Source organism: Cuculus canorus, chromosome 1 (assembly GCF_017976375.1).
Source record: "Cuculus canorus isolate bCucCan1 chromosome 1, bCucCan1.pri, whole genome shotgun sequence".
NCBI lineage: Eukaryota > Metazoa > Chordata > Aves > Cuculiformes > Cuculidae > Cuculus > Cuculus canorus.
Genome location: NC_071401.1, coordinates 144,097,547 through 144,121,520, shown reverse-complemented (window position 1 = coordinate 144,121,520; position 23,974 = coordinate 144,097,547). Strand labels below are relative to the sequence as shown.

General features: G+C 40.9%; 1 protein-coding gene across 2 annotated transcripts in view; it reads left to right on the top strand.

The window, feature by feature from the left end:
- TMTC1 (transmembrane O-mannosyltransferase targeting cadherins 1) overlaps window positions 1-23,974 on the top strand; it is a 146,447-nt gene that overhangs the window by 65,481 nt on the left and 56,992 nt on the right. For both annotated transcript variants that reach the window (XM_054069015.1, XM_054069008.1), the window contains exons 8-9: window positions 2,741-2,930; window positions 15,716-15,837. In XM_054069015.1, coding sequence (XP_053924990.1) covers window positions 2,741-2,930; window positions 15,716-15,837 — 312 coding nt within the window. The remainder of the gene's footprint in view (window positions 1-2,740; window positions 2,931-15,715; window positions 15,838-23,974) is intronic.

Below are 23,974 nucleotides of genomic sequence, written 5' to 3'. Positions count from 1 at the left end.
CAGCAAGTTGTGCATGTGGCTCTCAAGGAAGATGGAAATCCCACAAGCACGTGGAAAGAGAGACTTGTTTACAAAGCTCTCCAAATCAGTGCCTGTCCTGGAGCGTGGGTTCTCATCTTCAGCAGCAATTTGTCATGACTTTCCAGCAGAAACGTATTAATGCACACTAATCTGGTTGCCCTGAATTCATCTTAAAATTTATTAAACTGACTCAATTTGTTATGGCAGCAAACTGTGTTTGTTTACTCTGTGCTGTGCAACAATTTATCAGCTCCTGACTTATCAGTGAAGATGCAGAGAAGCAACTAATCTGTCTTCAGCTGCAATGCTGCAGTTTGCAAAGATACCAAATGTGGTCTTGTTCCTTCCTACCCAGCAGCCTGATCTGATCAAGTAGGGCAGGGTTTCTGGTCTGCATTGTGGTTTGCATGCAAACTTCAATGAATATTGTGATATTTACGGAAAATGTTAATGTGTCAGGGCATAAAATGCTACTCCCTCCGAAAACTGAGCTCTCCCTAGGCACTGAGTGCAAAACTAACTCAGTCTTTCTGAAAACCATGTCTAATATATGCACTTGTAACAATATTGTGTGCCATGACATTATTCAGATTGACATAAATGGACATGCCTTTTCTTTTAAAAGTAAAGCTAGAAATGGATCTCAGTTTGGCTTTTAAGTACGAGCAAGTAGATGTAAATAAAGGCTGGCAACATTTTCTGAGCTGATGTATTGAGGCTGATACAGCAACCTGTTTTGTCTTGTGGCTGAGTAGAGGTGGGGCCAGGCCACACATAGAGTCAAGAGTAAACTCCTTGGCGTGAATAAGCTCCACCAGATTTTGTGTTGCTGTGTTTCTCTGTAATGCAGGCCAGAAAAGATTGGCTTGGTGACTGGAAAAGACATATTTGTTTCTTTAGAAATAGTGAACAATTGAAAATCTAAGAAGAGTTTGAGGAAAATTAAATTATGCTTCTGAGGAATACTTTCTTAAGTAGAAACTGCCTTTATAATCAATGCCTTTGTTAAGAGAGAAAATGGGTTTTTCTTTCACTTTTCTACTTGTTTACTGCCTTGGCAGCGTGAACTGGGGGAAGTGAAGGGAAGGAAGAGAAATGTACCGAATGGCCAGAAACCTTAAAAATGTGGGAATATTCCATTTTCCATCAGTATTGGGAGCTTAAAAAGATTTGCGGGGAAACACGAATGTGCCTTTCCCCCTTTTTACCATGAAACATTTTTCCAGCTATGTAAGCCTCCTGATTTTGTGTTGCTGTGCTGCTGGAGACATTTGTATTTCAGATGAAAAGTGAAACTGATATCCTAACTATTTGTGGTTATTTTAAAATGTTTTCACAAAACTTTAGGCCTGTTTCATCCCTTTGTCTTGCCCCAGTACCTGTCTGGGAACTTCCATCCTGCCTGCCTGGAGTCACATTTAGCTTCTGTGTCTTGCCCCTTCTGCCACAAATGAAATATAATGTTGTAAGTGCTGTTACGAGGGTCTGTATTTTGACCCCAAAGAGGCACATTTATATGTGGCAAGTGAAACAATTCTCTGTTTACGTGGCTCTACATCCCTTGAGCATCCTTTGTTATCATTTTAATAAACCTGCTAAGGTACCATAGCAACTGGGTGTGATAACAACGGCCAAAGCAGGCTCAGATGGAAGAAATCCTATGCAGGACAGAATGTAATTTCATTTCTTTCTGAGCATTTGCCATCTTTGGTGCTGTGTACAAAGTTGGTTTTTCCATTTGTGACCAAGGAAGTGTTTGTCTTTTCTATGGCAATTGCAGTTTTGCTTGGTTAACTTCATGATTGCTGAGATAATCTCCAGCTTCTTGCATACAAAACTGTTTCAACGTTTGTAAATGTAGTTTGAGGGGGATGCACTTTTGGGTAAAGAGGTGCCAAGCAGCAAAAGGCTACAGAGGAGAGGAGATGTTGGTTTGTTTTTCTGTTCTTCTTGTTTTCTTTAGCCTAGTTGCATGCACACTGTTCTTGTTCAGTTTTCTGAAAGCCCTGTGTGCTTTCCAGCAGGCAGCCTAGTTCCCCACTTCCATTCCCCACTAATTTCCTCTCTGTTGAGAAAACCAGTTAATGAAGATTACTACAATTTGGAAGGCTCCCTTCTTCTCAGTCACTTCTGGGCCTGTCTCGTGCAGGCTGTCCCTAGCCCTAATGAGCTGTGATGGGATCAGCTGAGAATCACCCTGTACCTCCTTTCTTTTGTGTTTTCTCTCTATGCCAGGATGCAAGAGAAAAGACAGAGAAGTCTGAATTTAATTGCTCAATATTCTGCACATAGGAGAAATCCTAACTTGTAAGTTAAACTGAGCTAAGGGGATATTTTGTATTGCAGAAGTGATGCAGTGAACTGTGAAACATTTCAACATATGTATGTCCCTTTTTAGTTATTATTCGTTTATTGTTGAAGCTGGTAGAAAGTCACTTCAAAAATGTAGCATTTGAATGAGAGCTTAAGATTTTTTAGTTTTCCGAAGACTGGTGCATATAGAAACCATGTAAATATTATTGATCATATATTATCTCTTTAAACGGCCTGTGGAAGTGCCTCACTTATGTTAGCATCTCTTTATTGACAGAGAGGTATGGTATTGCCTGTGAGTGCAGAGCTAATATTGTTTCCTCCTCCTATACAATATGTGGTAATTGCCAAAGGAAAATGTTTCCTGTATTGGAAGTCGTTCCAAGTTACCTGTTTTCTTTTGCAGGTTTCTAACTTATTCCTATCTTCTGGCCTTCAATGCATGGCTTCTGCTGGCACCAATCACCTTATGCTACGACTGGCAGGTCGGCAGCATCCCTTTGATCGAGTCCATCTGGGATGCAAGGAACTTAGCCACAGTGTTCCTGGTGGTGGTGATGACGTTACTTAGCCTGCACTGCGTGGCTGCATTTAAGGTAACACCGAAAGACACGCAATACAATGTTTTGTTTAAAATCTTTTGCTTCCTGATCTTCAGAGGAAGTGGTCAGTAAGTGCAAGTTTTCCTCTCAAATGCATTGGATGGAGGTGAAGAAAACATACCGCTGCACAACTAATGGAGGCAAACAACAGATGAAAATGTCCCTCGAGTCGAATGTCTCAGTCACTAATTGGTCTAATTTGAGGGCAAAACTTGGCCTAGAGTTCTACGTTCAATTGGCATTAAGGATCCGAACTCCACTGAAGTTTTTAAGTGTCTCTGCTTCCCCCATAGTCATTAGGCTCTTCGTCACTGCTTCAAACTGCAGAGCTATTTAAAAAATGAAATCAATTATTGTATTTGTACCTTTGCTATGCTTCTAAGACCTAAATATTTGATACAGAAGATTTCCCATCAGCAAAGTAATGGAATGCGGGAAGTTTGAAATGCTTTGGAAATTGTTATTTAGTATAAATAATATAGTGGTAAGCCATGCTTCACAATTCAGCATTTAAGATCCACCAGAAATCAGATTGCAGAAGTGAAATTGAGGCTGTATTAGGCTTATCAGAGCTCAGACATGCACTCACATAGAAGGGGTGTCTTTGTTACAGGCTATTCTTTCTGCAGTTCTGTTGTTGAAGCTTTGTTAGGAAAGGTGTTAGTAATAATTTTTTAAATAGTACAGAAGTTTCTCTTCCTTACTATGGATTTTACTCAAAAACATAGTAGAGGAGTAACAAGTTTTTAATACCTAATGTTATGCTAAAACGTGCAGTTCATTTACATGCTTCAGTGTACCCTGGCAATCTTCTCTGTACTCCTGATAAGGAGATGGAAAATGAATCAAACAGTTTGAGAGACTATAGAATCGTTAATTTAGATTATACATTTACAGATGCTGTGTGGGAAATATGGGAAAATACCCTATCACTAGTTCTACCTGCAGGTTGTACATCATCTTGTATTCCTTCTGCTTTCATTACTCACTGCTAGGGATATTCAGAAGTGTTTGTGTTAGACCTAATCCTGTTCCTAGGGAAGTTAATGATAAAATTCTCATTAGCCCAGTACTGAGCACTTCTGTTCTTTGAAGTTTTAGTTGCATTTTATTTCTTCTCCTGTTATCAGAATGGGTACTATGTCTAAGATTAACGTTGTCGGTTTGCTGGGAAAAAAGTCTTTCAGGATTATCCAAAGACATTTTGTGTTATTTTGTTTTAGATAAAACAATAATCCAGAAGGATTCCTTTGGGTAACTGAATTGTGTGTATTCTGTCAAACTGCAACACAAAATGTTTCAAAGCTGTGTGCATTTTTATCTCATTCTTATTCTTCTGGTTTACATTAAATGCAAAACAATTTAGTCTGGATTTATGAATGCCACTGTTTGATTTGAAACTGCAACTTCTAATTTTTTGTAAGGACAAGTCCACTGCTTTGTTCTTAACCGCTGCTAATGTTGTTTTAAGCAACATGAATTTTGCTCTCCAGGCACTTACTTACAAGATGCTTGGAAATTCATCTTGTAGATTCCCTTGTGTTTATCCTTAAAAACCCCAGACATGTAATAAATTGGATCCTAAATGATCTTCTTTTGTGTGGAACCCAAGTAAAACCAGAACCATCATGCATTCTTGACAAAGCATGCTAATCAGTCTCACCTCACTAGACTCTCACCAAAGTCATTGTGAGGATGGAACCGGTATTGGTTCCATTGGGGGTCAAATTCACATGCTTCCCCTGGACCTAGATGTTAGGTAGCTGAAATATTCTGCTTTCCAGGAAACTCTGAATTTCCAAAGCTATTTTCTGTTTTATTTTTAGTGACTCTTATAACTCACTTGTGATACTGCCATTAAGTGGTATGAGGATGATTACGGTGTGCCAAATAGTAAGAATTATTGAGGAAAGCAAACACTAGGAAGAAATGTATTTCCTGAAAATAAATCATCCTCTGTGGCTCTCAGGAATGCCTTCTACAGCAAGGAAAGGGAAGTTGAGGACACATGAACTACAGGCACTATTAATTATATTAGACTCTTAAGAAAGGCCTTTCCAAATGCAACGGCAATGGCCTTTCATACAACATTGCTCCCTGCAAAAAGGACCATCCTTCAGTCAATCCCTAGACAGGCTACTTTTCATGGTTTTGCAGCCTGTAGGCAGCATTAAACGCATCAGTTGATTTGCTGATTTTTCATATTTAATGAAGTATGAGACGTTCTGCTTTCTTTTTGAAGCAAAAGTGTAAGACTGTTGTAGCAGCCATTTTCTCCCCTTTTTCATTGCAAAGTCTAATCTGGAAGCAATAGCTTTCAATTTTCTAAGAAATGATTTTAGAGTGAATAGGCGGATACTTTGTGAACCTTTCATTTGAGTGTGTAGGTGTGCAGGGGTAAGAGAAGACAAAACTCCGTTTATTCTCATTGTCACTAACGCTTTCTCCTTTCATGGAGAATGGAAATGCTAGAAATGATTTTGGCAGAACTGATGACATCTGTGCGGTGGGCACTGAACTGATTTTCTGTGGCAAGAGGCAATGCGTGTGCATCCACAAACGAAGTTCACAGGAGACTCTCAGAATATATTACATAGACTGTAATTAGAGAATGCGTGTATTGGATTTCTGCCTTTGTTGCCACTGAATTTTAAACAGGGCTAATTTGTTGTTGACGTTTGTGATTAGGGTAATAACCCTCTTGGCGTGTATGTGTGGTACTGATAAAGGACATCTAAGGCATAAAGCCTTCTTGTTCTATTTCATTTTGTGAACGTTGTTATACGTAAGAATGAGAAGAATCGGTGCAAGATTTCTACCCCTAAGTGCTTTGCTTGGAATATGTCTGTTTCTAGATGGAAGGTTTTGTGCTGAAAACTGCAGAAACAGTAAAAGCAGCTGTCCAGTTTGTTTTTGTTTGGAGAGAGAAGCCTACCTTCTTCTCCTCTTCGTGCACTTTCACTGTTGTCTTCCTTCTTACATAATGAGGAAGTAATTTGAAAAATTGCCTATTAATTCCTTGTATGTAACTTTCATTTTCTGAGTTATTTAGTCTGCATAGTGCTAATCTCTCTTGCTTATCAACAAAGAGCTCCCTGTGGGCAGCTGCCCAAGAAGGATGTGTTGCCCTGCACAGTGTTTAGGTGCACAGCCATGCTTGTCTCTTGCTGCAGCCATCCCTATCACATCTGACAATTAATCATGTCCATCTTCAGGTGACGTGATGGAACTAAAGAAAAGGCTTGCTTCTTAGGACATCTCCCACGGGGAGTGGAGCACCTTGTTGCCATCTCTGGCCAAGACTTTTTCGTAGTGACTAATGTGGCAAAATTGTGGTACGTTGTTAGGTGGCTCTTTCAAACCTTTCAACACTTGATTTTTCACCATGCAGATGCCTAGCATGCTCTGCAAATTGGCCTCGACAGAGCTTTTCTAGCCAAGGTGCCACGAGTCAGTGGAGGGTCTTAAAATGCTCAAATTCTGCCCAGTTCTTCACAATAGCATCCCCAGCATGCTACTTAAAGCCCAGCCAAATTGGGTGAGGAAGTTCACTGCAAACACCTGCATCACAGAGCAACAGTAGTTGTTAGGGAACAAAGAATGGGATTTGTTTATTGTTCATTTTTTAATATACCCTCAGCTGCAAGGAATAGACCTGATCTGCTTAGGGACTAGGTAGATTACAAAAGTTATCAGTGAAATGGATGAAGCATTCTCTTTTTGTTTGCCAGGCATGTCAAAAGCAAGGCCAGAGAAATAATCTGCCTGATGCTCCAAATGACCACTAACATACCCAAGGGCCCATAGCATGGCCTTTCTGTGCTGGAAAAAACGGTGAGCACCTGGTGAACTGGAGAGATGACAACAGTTCTGGGCTATCATCGGAATGACAATTATTTCTTTGACATGTCATAGTAATTTAATGAGCATCAAAGTAAAACCCTTCAGGTGTTTGAAACACGGCTCTGTATGGCATTTTTAGGTCACTGTTTAATTAGCGGTGTGATTAAAATGCAGCTTGTCCTGTAGTTGTAGCTGTGCATGTATGTGCAGAGCACATGGTGGATCAGATTCCACTTTCCATATGTTACCTGATACATGGAGGGCTGATAGTGGGAAAACTCATGTGTGTGTGATGTGGTAATTCAGAGCAAAGTGATCTGGAAAACTAATTTGAAACTGTAGCTTTTGTACATCACCATTCTGGGGGAACGTATTGTACCTCACACTGCTTGGCTCTCATCTTGCATTTACACTCATGACTAGTGCTGTGGAGGTGCCTTATGGTGGTTCACAGCGCCAGGAGCACATAATGACGGTGCAGCAGTTTGCTTGTGTCTGAGGAAGGAGTGCTACTTATGTTTCACATCAACTGAAAAAAAAATAGAAATCTCGAGTGTCCTCCAGGATACTGTTTTTAAAGAACTTGCTTTGCTGCTGTTTATAACATCTCTACACATGGTACAGGAAGCTGTGATAGTTTTCAGGTTGTATTCATTGCGTGAAACTGAGATATGTATTGTTATTCTTTCTTATGCTACGGTTGATAGGTTTTTACTTCAGGTGTAATTTTAAGGTAATGCCTCTTTATATTTCTCTCCATAGTACTTCTTAGCCAAGACAAGGCATTTTGTACCGAATTACTGTGACTTCAATTTGTGCTATAATTGGCATAGTATTGCTATTTATCCATTGCTCTATGTGTGAATATCATTCAAGCGTATTCCTCAGTCACTCACAGGCCATATTGCTTAGCTGACAATGTTTAGTACCATCAGGGAGGGGAATGCATTTGCGTCCTCTCTTTGTGCGCATGTTTCTGTTATTTTTGCTAGCACTCGTTATGTGTATTCTATCATGCTTTACCCTGCACTCCTGAGACCTTTGCCTCATTTCCCAGGTTTGACATTTCATTAATAAATCACAGCTTACGGACATTTCTGGGGAACAATTGCCTTTTATACTATTCTACAGTTGTACTAGCACTAGTTAGAAAGTATGCCTAGCAAAATTTGTATGCCACGACACTTCTAGAACAATACCTGCATGAAAGGCACGGCAAGGTGACTAAGGGTATTTATCGACAGAGTCTATCTTACGAGCTGGAAACCACAGTCATTTTCATAAAAGGTCCATTTAAAATAAATCCTGCTTTCATTTTCCTGAGGGCCTACTTGAATTCCTTCCACATAGAAGGTCAGGACTGATGTTCTTAATCCTTAGCAGCGAGTTTTTTCTGTGCTGCTTCTGTTGTTAATGTTTGCTGCGGGGAGAGAGTAATAAGCCAGAAAGACTCTGTTTAGTGAAAGCTGGAGGAGGGAAAGGAGCCCCTTGCGGGCACCCTGCGTGCCTCGCTGACCGTGTTTCTGCTCTGTTGAGTGCTGCAAGTGGATCAGCTGTGGGTCCCTGATGAGGCTGAAAGAAACACGAAAGCCTTCCCAAGGTGCTTGCTATTCCAGCCGATAAACAAGCCAAAGGAGAAACCTTCCTCAGTCTGTCTCTATGCAATTGCAGCTCTGAATTAAATAAGCAAGCACAAGGGCTATCAAAACACTTTTTGCTTAGTAGATGTTTGAAATAACAGGTTTGGAGTGTGGTACTCTGAGTAAATACAACCATAGCTGAATTAGTTCTGACTTGGCTTACCGTGGAGGTATTTGGCATCTCACCAAACAGGCTCTTAAACTCATAAGAGGGATTTGTCAGGCTAGGTGGGTAGTTTTCATAGGGTTAAGTAGTTCTGCCATTTTAAGCATATTAACACTGAATTACTGTATTTTCAAAGATACTTTTTTGTTTGCTACCATTTCCTTCTTCTGATTTGAGTTAATATTTCAAGACCCACGAAAAACTGAAATGTTTTCAAGTGGCACAATAATAGAGTGAGAAAGAGAGGATGGCTGGAATGAGGACCCAGAAATTTACATCTGAGAGAGATCATGACACTGATTGTTCCTTGTTGTTCCAAGTCAAACATTGCGTTAGTTTTATTAGAGTCCTCTTGTTCAGTGTTACCTCCTAAGAGCAAACTCACCATGAACAGAGTTGCTCTTGCAAATATGCACCTGTACATACCACAGGCAGTGTGCATTGTGTTCAAATTTTACCTTTTTTCTTTTTTTTATTTTGCCCATGTGGTGAAGCAGCCTGCAGTGATGGAATGAAAGGGAAGGAGGAAAAACAACCACAAGGTCATAAGCATTATTCTAATTCCAGGAACAATTTGTTAACTTTCCTATTTCCTTTTGGAATGTTCCACTTCTCTTTCAAAGATGTGTGTGTTCCTGCATCCTGCTCAGATTGGCTTTCAAGCAGAATTAGAGGTTGCAGAGATTAAGGATTGGGAAAATGAGTTTATATCTTGAGAAGACTTTGGAAACCTGGATAAGAAAGACTGTAAAGGCACAGCTGAAAGGATGGGTAGCTGAGGTCTATAGGGAAAAGGAAAGTAGTACATACCAAAATTTTACCTTAAAGTACTAAAACAAAATATGAAATATCGGTAGACTATATTTCTGTGCCCTGCTGTGGATTATGGGATTGGGCAAGGACTGCTTTCTGCCTTTTTTTTGGTAGTTGAAAGCCTGGTTTCCAGAGCTGTTAAGCATCCAAAGTTCCCATTGATGTAAATAAAGTTTATAGGCACTCCCAGCATTTCTGAAAAATAGGCTTTGGTACAGAGCAGGACTTGCTTCCTTCTGGAAACCGAAAGTGAACAATTTTGTTAGGATAGTCTGAAATATGTGCCAAAGATTAATCTTCAAATAATCCTGGGTTAGGAAGCCAATGGTGCTTTCAAGGCTTTTGATTCAGTTTCCGACTAGTGTATGTTTGCCTGTACACCTGAATAGATGCTGCTGCTGGTGAACTGGAAGGTGGTTTTTGTTGCTGCCGAATGCTCAAAATAGGATTGAGGAGTCAGTTAATGAGCAGGTAACAGTGATGGTCAAAATAGCCGTAGTCAAATTGTTGGAAATCTCCATGGCTTTGGACTATCTGTGAAGTATAAGATGTACTTAATTCTAGTCAGTAGTAACTGTGGGCTATTTTATCAGAACTGGATGATCAGCAGGGTAGACAGAGTTATTTTAGGAAGACAGCGAGTTGCTAGGCCTAGCATTCAAGCAGGTGGCACTACTGAAGATGCTGTTGTTTTATTTTGTTTTGGTTTGGTTTGGTTTTTTTTCTTTTTTTTTGATGAGATGAAAAAATAAAACTCCTGATAAATTGTAGTGATTACAGAATTTGTGGCTCTTTTTGTAGGAGCAAGCTGATTAAGCTGGGTGTCTGAGTCAGATTTGAAGCTGGGCAGTTACCTTTTCTTTACCAAATGTTTGAGTTTTTCAAACCACCTGTTGACACCTGAGTTTTGGCACTGTTCACTTGCAAGTGGTGGCGCAGGCAGCAAAGTGAACAGACACGGCTCCACAGTGCCCTCTTGTTTGGCCAGAGAAGATAAAAATGTACATGTCCCATCCTGATCTCTGCTGGTGACCTAAAGGAGACCACGTTGATGGTACATGGAGCATGGTGCAGCTCTGTCATGACCTGCCTGTGCCTGTGGACTTGGGAGCACCCAGTGCTTGCTTCTGTGAGCTTTGCATCATCAGACTTTTTTTCTTGTGAATGAGTGAATCTCTAGGGTTGATTCCTGATTAGCTTAAACTTGCTTTTTATCACCTTATGCATGAATGCAGAATTAATTCAACATGCTTATACACTGTCCATTTTATCTTTAATATTATATATATGGAAAGTGCAAGAGTAGATGTTTGCAGATCCTGACCTTTTGCCAGGTGAGGTGCTGCCAGTGGTCTGGTGCAGGATGGTGAGGAATCATATTGTTGAGCTGCTTGTGTCTTCGTGAGTGACTGATACAACAGGAATACATTAATTAAGTTTGTGTGCAATCTGCACTAAGGGTTTGCTCAAATGGGTGTTAGGAATAAACTGAAGATGCGCAATCCTCTGACTGTGGTCTACAGACAGTCATGTAGCTTCTTTGAATGTGTCTCTCTAGATAGTGCTTTCCTCCTAGGCCTGCAAACAGCTGAAAAATATGTAATAGCAGTCATTGCTATACAGCCATGCACTCCCAACTTTCCTAGTACCAGCTTTTCTGCACTTGCAGCTGGATGTTCCAACCATAACATCTTGCTGGCTGCAGTGGACCATCTAGAGCTTGCTGCAGAGGGTGATTTATACTTTTACTAGGAAGGAGGTCTTTACTTTGTGGAGTTGTGAATTCTAAATGGTGGATAGGTAACACCTCATTCTCAGGATAAACTTTTAGGAAGAAGAAACTAAACCAATTGATTACCACCTTCCCATCGAACAAGCAAGTGTGTATAAACACCTTCAGAAACATTCCAAGGTAGAACATTACAGAACAGAATTTGCTTGGACTTGTTTGCTTAGCTGCTGTCTTCCCCAAAGTTCAATTTTGTCTAGCTAGGAGGAAAGTTCTCCTGACAGCTCCACTTCCCAACACCTCAGTCTGTGGAGGTGCCAGGGGATATGAATTTAAGTCCCGCCATCACAGTGTGATACTTAATGGATCTGGCACCTCAGATGATGCTTTCTAGATGAGAAAAATAGGGAGCTTACGCAAGTCCATAGTTTATGACAGATATGTTAAATTAATCTGGGTACCTCCTGCACTTGTACTTCATGGGCTCTGGCTTGTAGACAACTTGTAATTTAACAGTAGTCAGCAAATATTTATTTGTGGATCAGGATTTTTTCTTATATGTAATATAGTAAGAGCTCTTTCAGTTGTAAACTCAAAACTTTCTTCCTTCTCCCCTAAATTGCCAAGGAAGCAATTTTTCAGATTCAATCTTTTGCCTTGCCTGTGGGAGAAGAAATGGTGTTCTTTATTTTTTTCTAAGTCTATGAAAAGTAGCAGGTTAAAAAAAAAAATTCTTTAATTGAATTTTGGTTTGGTTTTTTTGGTTGATTTTGTAGGGTTTTTTTTTTGTTACGATGTAAGGAAGGCCTAATTGTAGATAAAGGTAGATGTGACTTTGAAACACTCCCTCCCCTGAACTGTCTGCTATAAAGAATGCTGTTCTTATTTGAAGTGCACTTTTCCTTAAGAAAAGGAATACTTCTAAATTTAATTCAAAGGTGATTCCCCTCCTTCCTGCTGAGACTTCTGTGACAGACAGGAAAATGAGTTTTATATTTTCAAAAGAAAACACTGTCTTTAAGAGGAAAGGAGATTGTGTCTCTGTAAAAGGAGTGAAGTGATTTATAATTTCTAGTCTTAGCTTTTTTATTTTAAGGAAAAAGGAAGGTGAACAAAATGGCCTACTACTCTTTAAAAGCTTTTGTCACTGCTCCAGGCACCTGGAAGATGCTAGTTCTGCCATGTTTAGCTTGACTGTCTCTTAAATGGGCTCATATGACCAGGTAGTTAAACAAAATAAATAGTCCCAAAATTTCTGCTGCCTACCCATACCCCCAAAAAAGCGTAACAAGCTACAGGTTCAAGTTTTTTTATTTAAAAAACACATGAAAGATCTCTCCTAGGGCTTGTGTTGGATGGAAGGTCCTGCTGCCCTCTGTTCCCACAGCCATACAATGCCAGTCTTTGATGTTCTTGCGCCATTCTGTCCTGCTTGCCTACTCATTTACGAATCTGTCAGCCTCTCCAGGGAAAGGGGGAATAAAAGGTGAATCTGCTAGTGAATTTTGAGAGCAAAGAAGATAAAGGAGACTATAGTGTCCTATGAGACTTGTGCTGTTAACTTTTAGTTGTCTGGTTATCACCTGTGGTGCACACAATCCTTTCAACACATTGTGGTTGTGTTTCTGTCCATTTTTCTGTTTTCTCTGAGCTGCCTAGGGAAGCAGATGTTAGCCCTTGCTGTGAAGGCAGGGACAGATAGCTCTGCTGTGCCTCCAGCCCTTGCAAGGCTGGAATAGAACATGCAGCTCTTGGGTCCAGGCGAAGGCCAGTTTTGCTCAGTATCTAATCAGTCAGTAGAAACTATTTAGGGAAGTGAGAAATAAGATCTGGCTATGAACTGGGTAACTTTTTCCTCTAGTATAAATTCTGAACTATAGGCAGTCGATGATTTAGGAATTACTTGTGCAGAGACTGCATCCAGACCATCTCGTTAGTGGTCACAGATGAGTTTCAGATGACCAGCAATCCCATCTGTTCTTCCTACCCAGGGACTCTCCCCAGCCTCGCCTCCTGGGCAGGAACCACCTGCAGGGCCAAGGTGTCAAATACACAAAACGCCTGTGTGCATTTTGGAAAACTTAATGGCTGTGTAGAAGAGAGAAACCCAAACTGAGCTCTGGAGTGGCCGAAGAACAAGCTCAGCAGTTTGACCTGCTGACCAGATCTTCATGAAAGTTTCTGCTTGAGCCAAATGTTTTAGAGAGGGTGCTGACAGCTGCCAGGTGTTTCTTGTCTCAGAAATAAGTAGCATCGTGTAGGGCCCTGCTGCTCTGTAAGGATGGTTCATGAGTGCTGGGCTCCTATCTCTGAGCCTTGCCTGAGGGACCGAGCTGGCAGCCCTCGATGGCATTAGTCTGGAATGGTGACTTGTTATAGAGGCAGGAGGGGCACACAGCACCATTTTCTCCTTCAGCCAAGATAATTCCCACATATTTCTCTTTCCCATTTCATGTACAGCCTTTGTTTTAATTTCTCCAGCATTTAGTTTCCTTTGCTTATCTGCAGTTCTGCAGCCTTTAATAATGCCGTGTCCTTCCTAGCGGTGTTAACTAGAGGTTGCTTTCCCAATTATTGATTTAACAAACAGCAACTATAGAAATATTTGATAGCTAGTTCATTTGAAAGCAAGAGAGTGTCTTGGGGACAGAGACATTTTTTATGCATTAGCAGTGCAGTGCACTCCCTTTTTCCCCCAACATGCCTTCTTTGCCTCATGGTGTTGTTGTCAAACCCCTAGGGTAGAACGGTGGCAGCAAATGGACACCATAATTAGGCCAGTCAAAGTGGGAAGGGAAGACATTGTCAAATAGTAGGAGAGAAATGCAGTAAATGTCCTGAGCTGGGTGGGAGGGAAACTGGAGTTGAGCTAGGACTGCTAATTTGCATTCAGAGTTGAGAAGTAATTTTTAATCCATTTTTTTTTCTATTCAATTTTCTATTGTAATTACAAGCCAAAATTACCATTACCAGGCACCTCTGCTCATCAGCTTTATGGATTGGTGTCAGCTTCAGTCTTGGGAATAATGTATTTCAGGTGCTGTTGTGACTGCAAGAAGGCACTAACAATTGTGATTCAACACACTGAAAAAATAGATGATAGAAGCCGGTAACTATGGTGCTGTTTAAAGCAGATAATGATAAAGAATTCTGGAGGTATGAATTCTGCTCCCTTCTCTGCCTCATGTTTCCCTTGAGCCAGGAGAAGTCAGTGTCCTTTTTTGTGATTCTGTGGCTCAGCTACTCCAAAGCGATATTAGCACATACTCTTGCATTTGGTACCCACAGAAAATGATAGGATGACTGCATTTTAATACTGGAACTTCTGAATTTCAGCCACTGATTAGGCCAGTGGTAACTGGTGCTACAGTCTGTAGCTGTGCAAAAGCAAGACAGCTTGTTCTGCTCAGCCCTGCATCATTGATTGAGCTCTGTTCCTGTACTCTAAAATTTTTTTCAACATTTCTAAATTTAGATCCCTCCAGTAAAGGGAAGTCTATTGGCTCTCCAAAGTTGAGAAATTGCCCACAATAATTACAAAGCGCTACAGCCGTTAAGTGGTTCTGGTTGCATCTGTTTCTAACTGAGACAAAGCTTCTCCCAATGGCTGCAGAAGTGAGCTGCAGAGGCAGAAATATCACATGGTAGGAAAGCACAGATACCTGCCTGGGTAATTTAACAGACCTAATGCTACCCTTCTGTTAGCCTGTCATCATCCCTAGAGATCATCAACAGAAAGCAGGAACTGATTTACCCTCTTTGGGCACAGATAAATCCAAAACTCAAGGAGGCTTACCCAAGGAGGCTTCAGTGTCTCTGCAGCAAGAATGGCAGTGGCTGCTACTCATCGCGTGCTTGTGTCAGCCGTGCCGATCACAGTTGTTTTGAGCTGCATGTGGCAATTCTGTTTCTCCTCAAAGAGCAAGACAGTGCTACAGTGAGCTGAAGTGAAAGACATTAATTTTACCCTATAATGTGTCTCAAATTTCCAACTCTGTATGAGTATGGAGACCTCACTTGTGAAAGTATAATTTCAAATTCAGATTTTGTCTCAAAAGGGATAAAATGACTGCATTAGTATACCACTTGGGGCTAGTTTTCTTTACACAAAACATGACTGATTGAACAGCTTTTTCTCACTTGTAAACATTTTGGATTGAACACAGCAGTCTATGTGTACGTGATATGCGTTTGTGTATTTATGTACAGCATGTGGTAGACATGCTGATATATATGTTCACACCATCCTATACTTATGTATTACCAATATGGGGTGTATTTTAAGTACTGTCTGTCTATGCTATCTCAAGAGACCCGCATAGAATAGTTGTGACTTTGGAAAAGATACCAAGGGTAATAGTACCACAGTGTGATTAGTGTTTGTGCACTTTCTGGGCCTACCAGAAGCACAAACAGTATGTAAATATGGAAGGACAGTGTATTGGAATAATTTCTTTTATATGCAAAGTGTATCAAATGTTAATATAAGTTGTCTTTTTTATGAATAAGATATCAAAAGGAAAGGGGAAAGTTAGTGATGAAGTTGGATTTTTTTAGTTGATATTTGTTTAATTTTGTGTTATTGCAGAAACTTGAACACAAAGAAGTTTTGGTTGGCTTGTTGTTCCTGGTTTTCCCATTCATCCCAGCCAGCAACCTCTTCTTCAGGGTGGGATTTGTGGTGGCAGAGCGAGTCCTTTACATGCCGAGGTAACTATTACATTTGAATTCCTTTCTAATGAGACCACCATCACATTTTCAAAAAGCAGGCATGATTACTTCTTCCTTTCTACAATACTTCAAACATTGTATTGCTAGTCAGTCTGTTCTCTGAGTTTTGGCTTGATAGCATGTGGGATTTTATAGTCAGTTGAAAGCAGATTGCTTGGCAGGAGCAAAGCTACCCAAAATCCTTGGTTTTTTTTTAGCACAGATTTTTTTTTGGTGTGCTCGAAACAGCTCAATCTAGTGATAAGGTGTTGTTTCTTGAGGATTGTCCTCCAAGGCTCTTTCTCTTGGTAGCATTGTCCACTTACATTGTCCAATGTCTTTACCTTAAGGACAGAATCTGAAAAGTTAACCTGTCGTATTTTTACTGTGGTAATGCTCAGCTTTCCCACTTCATTAGGTGGTCAGTAAAAACAAAAGTAAGAGTGTTGTTGTCTTAAAAGGCTCCTGGCTTCAGCTGTGGAATAAGCACGTGACACCCTGCCTGTATATTATTGGCTGCCTACACATCTAGGAGTGGAGGTTTTGCAGATGTTCAAGAGGATGTGGAAAGTCCAGCCACTCCTCTATCCCTTCAACATCTGCCCTGGGATTTCCATCATCTTTCAGTCTCTAACAATTATTACTTCAGCAGTCTGGGTGTTTCCAATTGCATTTACTCAATCACAACTTTGAGTTGTTGGTTCTGACATCTCCACAGTAGCCAGATCAGAGGCTGCAGTGGCAAAGGACATTCATCTAAGATGTTTCAGACCATTGCCTGTTTCACAGAATCACAGAATGTTTGAGGTTGAAAGGGACCTCTGGAGGTCATCTGTTCTAAACACACTGCTCAGGCAGGTCCACCTAGAGCCAGTTGCCTGTGGACATGTCCAGATGGCTTTTGAATATCTCCAGGGAGGAGACTTCACAACCTCTCTAGGCAAATTGTGCCAGTGTGGTTTCAGCCATGAGCATGAATGGTCATTCTTGGATGCTTCAAATCAGAAAGCGCAATTCTGCTCTTGAGTGCAAAGGGTCAAGATCTGTTATGACTCATGGGAACTGCCATTGTGGAGCTCTCAACAAAGCACAAGTCCTCAATTTCACTCTGAATTACTTTGTGATAACTGAAACAATAATTCTGTTCTGTAAAGTATTAAAATTGTATTCCTCAGAAAATGTGTGATCCAAAAATCTGAAGAAAAATGCTTATACATCTTCTTTTGCAAAGCCTTATGCATATTCTGATGGTCATTTGTATAAGCACTAACACGGAAGAGCTGCTCATTGATATAAAATATAGGCTGTGTAGGAACTGCTGCATTTATTACAGGCTTCTTATGCAGCTAGGCTCTATCTCTGTACTCTGAGGTATATTGATTTACTTTTTGGGTCAAATCCTGCTGACTTTATTTGCATCACTAGCCCTGCTTTTGTTTGCTGAGAGTATACCTCTAAGCATCGTGAGTGAAAGTTGTCCCTCAGAGTTATTTTGCAAATGATACCCTCAACTAATGGATCCTGCATCATTTCAAATTAACTTGGAAATCAGATTGCTTTAAATTCATGTAACAGAAAATGAGGAAACACATGAAAGCGCAAAGCTATTAAGGAAACAGTCAGCTGAACACAGGGCTGTGTTGAGTGGTTGCGTTTCTGAATCTCAGAAGAACAACTGTAGAAAATACTTCAGCCGTCAGCACTTCCTTGTCCTCCTCCAGATGAGACTGCTGATATAATGAGAGGAGGAGCAATGAAGAAGAAAAAAAGGATATGTTTGTGCAGAGAAAATTAATCAGCATTAACATGTGTGCATATAGTTTGTATAATGCTTTCATCTCCCTGAGGGCTTTGCAAATATATGACCTACAAAGTAGGTAATTGATAGTTGCTGCTTTTTTTCAGATGGGAAAACTGAGGCAGAAGGATTAAGTGATTTCTCCCAAGTAAGTCTGTGTCCGAGTCCCAGATCACTCATGTCCTGCTTTGCAGTATTTGGTTTTTGCTCTTACCCCAGGCTGGCAGGCAGCTGACATGAAAAGGGAAAGCAAACCCTGGCAGCTTGCAGGAGATGCAGGTAGTTCCCAGCCAAGGGATCCAAAGAGAGCTGAGCTCTTGCTCCGGGTTACCATGAAATGAGCTCTTTTACATCCTCTGGGTGGAAAAAGACATGAGTGGGGAGGGAGGCTGCTGAAAACACTCATGACAATGGCAGAGCAAAAATTACATTGTTTGTTTCCCCTTCCTTGGGAGTGTGGCAGTTTAATAATGATGGATCTAGGAAGGGCTCACGTTCTTTATTTAGAATGGCCTCTAGCAATTATCTTATGTTCCATCTTGAAAAGGGCGTTTCCTGTCCTTTGCTATTCCTTCTCTAAAACTCTGTTAGCGAGCATGAGGTTGTCATTTGGCTTTATTTAGACAAAAATACTGAGTCAGGGAATCCAGTGTTCTATGGTTTGAGGTTTGTGCTTTTCTATCTCTCTTTCAAGTAACTGCCTTTTATCAATATTTGCAGGTGTGACAGTTGTGTATGTGTGTCCCATCCTGAAGTCCCAATTCAGTGCTGCTCAGAGTTGCTGGGCAAAATGTAAAATCATTTCTTTTCAGTAAAAGTTAAGTAAAGACCCAAGGATTTATGTAAAAGATGTTGTAAATAGAAAGGAAAAATGAATAAGACTTTTGCTCGAGACCTGCTGGTCAAACTAAAGGAAAAGAAGGAACCTCACAGGCAGTGGAAATGGGGACAGTCGTGGGAGGTGTATAGGGACACTGCCTGGCTGTGTAGGGATGGGGTCAGGAAGGCCAAGGCATAGCTGGAGTTGAACTTGGCAAGGAAAGTAAGGAATTATAAGAAGGTCTTCTACAGGTTTGTCAGCCAGAAAAGGAAGGTCAAGGAGAGCATATTCCCCTGCTAAGGAAGACAGGCAAACTGGTAACAACAGACAAGAAGAAGGCTGAGCTACTCAACAACTTTTTGCCTAGGTCCTCACTGACAAGCTCCCTTCCCATAACTCTTGAGTGGATGGACTGCAAGACAGGGACTAGGGGAGCAATGTCCTTCCCACTGTAAGAAAAGATCAGGTTTGTGACCACCTGAGGAACCTAAACATATATAAGTCCATGGGATCTGCTGAGATGCATCACAAAGTCCTAAGGGAGTTGGCTGGCGAAGTTACCAAGCCACTCTTCATGATATTTGAAAAGTCCTGGCCATCACATGAAGTCCCTGGTGTCTGGAAAAAGGGAAATGTTGCACTTATTTTTTTAAAAAGGCAGAAAGAAGGGAACTACCCTGGGAACTACCAACCTGTCAGCCTCACCTCTGTGCCACGAACGTCATGGAACCTCCTAGAATCTATGCTACAGCACATGGAGGACAGGGAGGTGATTCGAGGCAACCATCGTGGCTTCACCAAGGGCAAGGCTTACCTAACCAACCTTGTGGCCTTGTGTGATTGGGTGACTACGTCAGTGGAAAAAGTGCTGTGGATGTTGTCTGTCTGGATTTCTGTAAGGCTTTTGACACAGTCCCCTCAACATCCTTCTCTCTAAATTGGAAAGACATGGATTTGATGGGTGGACTGTTCAGTGGGTGAGGAACTGGTTGGATGGTCTCATCCAGAGAGTAATGGTCAATGGCTTGATGTCTAGATGGAGATTGGTGACAAGTGGTGTCCCTCAGGGCTCTATATTGGGACCAATACTGTTTAATATGTTAATCAATGACATAGTGGGATTGAGTGCACCCTCAGCAAGTTTTCTGAGCACACACAAGGAGCGCTGTCATCTTTTTTCACCAGCTCCTCACTGTATCAGAAGTTGATGTTGCAACCATAATTGTCAATGCCAGAAGATGAGATCACTGCTATATACAGGATGACATTTCCTTCAGTGTCTATCTCAAAATCTGCAAGAAAGCCAGCGTCCAGAGAAAAAAGCGCTTGTATTTTTCGGGAACTTAACACATCCTGTTAAAGCTTTCCGCATGCCATTGCAAAACAGGGACCATATGGAAGGTTTGCCTTTGCATGGAGCGTGATTTTGATGCTTTGTGCTAATGCATTCTTTCTAATTAGTGTAACTCCATACGTTATTAACTTTTGTAATTGGGGAAAAAAAAACCAAAAACAACCGTGGTAGGTAATGGAATCATACGTAATTTTTATGAACCTGAATATCCCTGAGCAGAAGTCCCCTTTGCTTACAAGGGTGAGACTCACTGGTGCTTCTCTTTTCTGGGAGGATGTTATAACTTCCACGTTATTTTCATTTTCTTAAGGACCAGTTGGGTAATGAGGTGACGGTGTATTTTAAGTTTCTTTTGGCACTTCTTTCTTTAAGGTTGCTCGAAGCTACAAGCTCATCAGGAGCTGAATTCCCATTTAACTGTTTTGAGTTCCTTTGCTGTTATGTCAGATCCCGTTAGGGATCATCTGATTTACAGAAGCTGCTTCTCTTTTCAATTGGAGTCAAATCCTGACTCCAGCTAACTAAGTGGAGAAACTCCCATTGACTCAGTGGAACCAGTTTGCTCCCTGATCTCGATTCAGCAACATAATTAAGGTATTTGCTTGCTTTCAAGTTAAATCCACAATTCATTTGGGATTGAAATGTGGAATCCAAGTCACACCTGTTCTATTTACTTTAAAACTCATTATTTTAATTCCTTACTCTATTGCCACTATTCTTGTGAGGGCTACAGAGCAGCCAAAGTTCAGAAGGAGCAAACTGGATTATATTCCCTGTAATTCAACTGCGGACCTGAGGGCATTGGGAGAGTATTACATGATGGTAGTGAGCCAGACCTCAGTCCCAGCCTGGTCTCTCTTTACTTTGAGGGATGCCTGTTGCTCCAGGGTGTTGGTTAGAGCAGCAGTCTGCGAAATGGCTTGTGGCTGGAGGCGAGGCAGCAGAACGCTGGCTGAGATGAGCGACTTCTGCTTCCCTGTGTATTAAATAGGGATATGACTCCGCTCTGCCCTTCAGAAGGGAGTGGAGGGTGTTCTCATTAATTAATGAGAATTAACTGCCTGTAGAAAGGCTAAACACTGCAAGCATCTGCCTTTCAGATGCATATCCAAACCTAAGCTCCTAAGTTTCGAAGGCTTGCCCACCCGTATTAAACACTTTGGGGAGAAATCAAAGCAGCGCTCCTCTGTTAATGCAGGCAAGAAATGCCAAGAAGCTAGTGCCAGATATTTTGGCAAAAGGCAGTAAAGACATGGGAATAAAAACTGAGATGATACTGCAAAGCTGAAAAAGGTTAGCTCATGGCATGTTTGGTCTAGACTGGAGTCTTGTCTTATTTTAACTAAATGTAAAACATGCTTCTGAGAAACATGTTACATTTTGGCCATGTACGATCAATTCAGGAAAAACCTAAATTTGTGTTGAATATGAGCGTTAATGGCCATATTGGAAAGTTTTTTTGGTTTTGTTGTGATATGTTAGGTTAAAGGAAAACCTTCGAACATATGTATTCTGCTCTTGAAAATAATACATAAATATAAGGATACTGTGTTTAAAAATAGTAATAAATTAAGTTAATGTCATCTTGTGGAATTAATCTACTTGATCATGTTGATGAAAAGAATTCTTATTTACAAGGGAATATGACACCCTATAGAAATTTTCACCCTTGTGAAATTTAATAGAAAATAGTTTCTTACATAAAGTTTTTGGAGACTTGTGATGGAATTGAATGGGAATTCCAGAATTTATTACACTTAGATTGAAACTATAGCATACAGACCCTTCTCCAGTAAAGTATTTAAGAAAATTTCTGCAGAATGCCTGTGGAGTTAAGTTGTAGTTTTCATTTATAAAATGTTTATTTCCATAATGCGTATAGTAATCGAAAGCCTGAAAAGTTTCTGTATTATCTGGAAATATTTCAGATAGGAATCTGTTGGAAGAAAAACCTTGGACTCAAAACATATTAATGAAGCAGGTTTGTTTATCACATGAGCTATTGGAAGGAAGGGATGGGAATGTGTCCAAATGTTGAATAGCCATTCACAGGTTGGAGAAATAATTTCTTTCTTGTCCATGTTTTCTCTCTAATAAGGAAAATAAGAGTTCCTGCATTTTCTTAATTACATCGTGTTCTGACTAGAGGAACACATTGCTAGTGGATGTAAATCATTTTGATAACTTAGCCGATCATGTCTAAGTGTCCTTAATATAGGCCTGCATAGCTTTTAATTTAGAGCCAAGGACAAAGTCTAACACTTATTCGTAAGGTACCTTTCCAAATTAGATGTATTCTGCCAATGTTTATGGTTCTCTGTGTCTTTGTATTATGACTCACAGACCTTGTTCCAGGAAAAGGCCTCTTAATTCTGGTGAAAATTTGACAATTCATTCAGTGGACTCAGTAGGAGGTTAAGATGCTGCCAGTTACTCAGCTGTCACACTGATATTCCTGAGCTGTAAGTCTTGTTTTTTTCCAGTGGAGTCTAGTTTGTACAGTAAATACTACATCATGATGGTGATTACGATGTCTTTAAAACCTCTAGTAGTGAAGGGGAAAAAAAGGCTAATTCTATGTCATCATTACTGGAAGACAGGCCATTTAAGCGGAATTTTTCTCTTTGTATCCAAAACTTAGTACCAGTGAAGAAGCAGATATATAGTGAATGCTGCCGGCTGTTCCTCTGTAATGGGAGCGCATCCTGCATCCTCCTTGCCTTTGGACATTTAGTCTGAAGACACAACTTCCTACAGGTTTTCCCCTCATAGTCCCAACTAGTTGATAAAGTTTTGATACAAGGTTTTCCCATGGAAAATACAATATTTTAGTTAAGCTGAAACTTTTTGCCAAGGTGCACTGACTAGAGTGAAATTTTAAATAGAAAGGCTGGAAACAAAAGACTTCTTCAACCCAAGAGGGAATTAATGGTCAAAAGGACATCAATGACAGAAATGGACAGTGGGATGGATGTGGCCCAAAATGGTCTCATTGGCAGAGGCACTCATCTGAGAGTCAGGAAGTCATGGTACATCTGCCACATACTAACATTTTTCCTGGATCGTTTGCACTAGATCTACACACTGATGGATAACTTGGTGGTGGCAGTTTGACCCAGACCTGGTGCAGGCCTATTCTTGCACTTCTGTCAAATTAGTCAGCCCGTAACTCTCTGAATTTAGGCTAGCCTTGTACCAGCTGTGAGAGAAAATCTTGATCCATTAGCAAGCTTTGCAGCATGAAGTTAGCTTCTCATAATTTCTGGAATAAATTTCGACCAGCAGAGTGTAGTTATTCCAGATCAGCACTTGGGCTTTGATGGCTGGAGAATTTTGGGGACCCCAGACTTGGAGCCCTACAAGTGCACTCACTGCATCCCAAGATTTCAGCCTGACCTGGTGCAGTGGTTTGAATCTGGGTGATGCAGGTTGCAGCGAGTGCCTTAACTTCTGAGTTTTGGGCTTTTCTGGGTGACGTGAGTGCAAGCTGGCATACACCTACAAATACCCTTTTTTTTCCAGACAAAACCATATTTTAAAGTGTCCAAATTTTATCCTGGCCCAAAACCAGCTCCAGCCTTGGAAAACCTGACTTTCATAAAACAGCATCTTTGCTACCCTGTCAGCACTGCTTGCCTGAGATAACTTTTGGGGGCAGAAAGAGCCACCCTGGCCATGCTTATTTTTGCCAGCACTCCCTTACACATCTGACTGCTGTGTAGTGAGGTAGGAGCAGCCCATGTGGCATGCCAAGCATGCTTTTTGCAATCAATTACTCCCAATTTGAGAAGTGTGAGCAGAGTTGATGAGTTGAACAGGGGTGAACTGCCATTTTCCCCCTACAGCAAGAGCCCTGCCTGCCAGCTGTATTTCAGCTGACTTTGGCTCTTCCTCCCAGTGTGTTTCCTCAGCTCAGACTGCAAAGATGGAGCAGCTTGGATTGGGAGCATGAAAAACGTGTTGTGCTAGGTAACGTGTGGGACTGGGGCTAGAAAGCTTTTGAGGAACATTAAACCAAGAGAATCAAATATTTGTGTTCAGCATTTGGACTTGGCAGCAGACGGAGTCTTTCTCAAGGCTGCACTCCTTCCTCTCTGAAGGGCAGCAGCAGAGTATGCACTTAATGTAAGTGATACATGCAAGGGTTAAACTTGCTTCAGAGCAG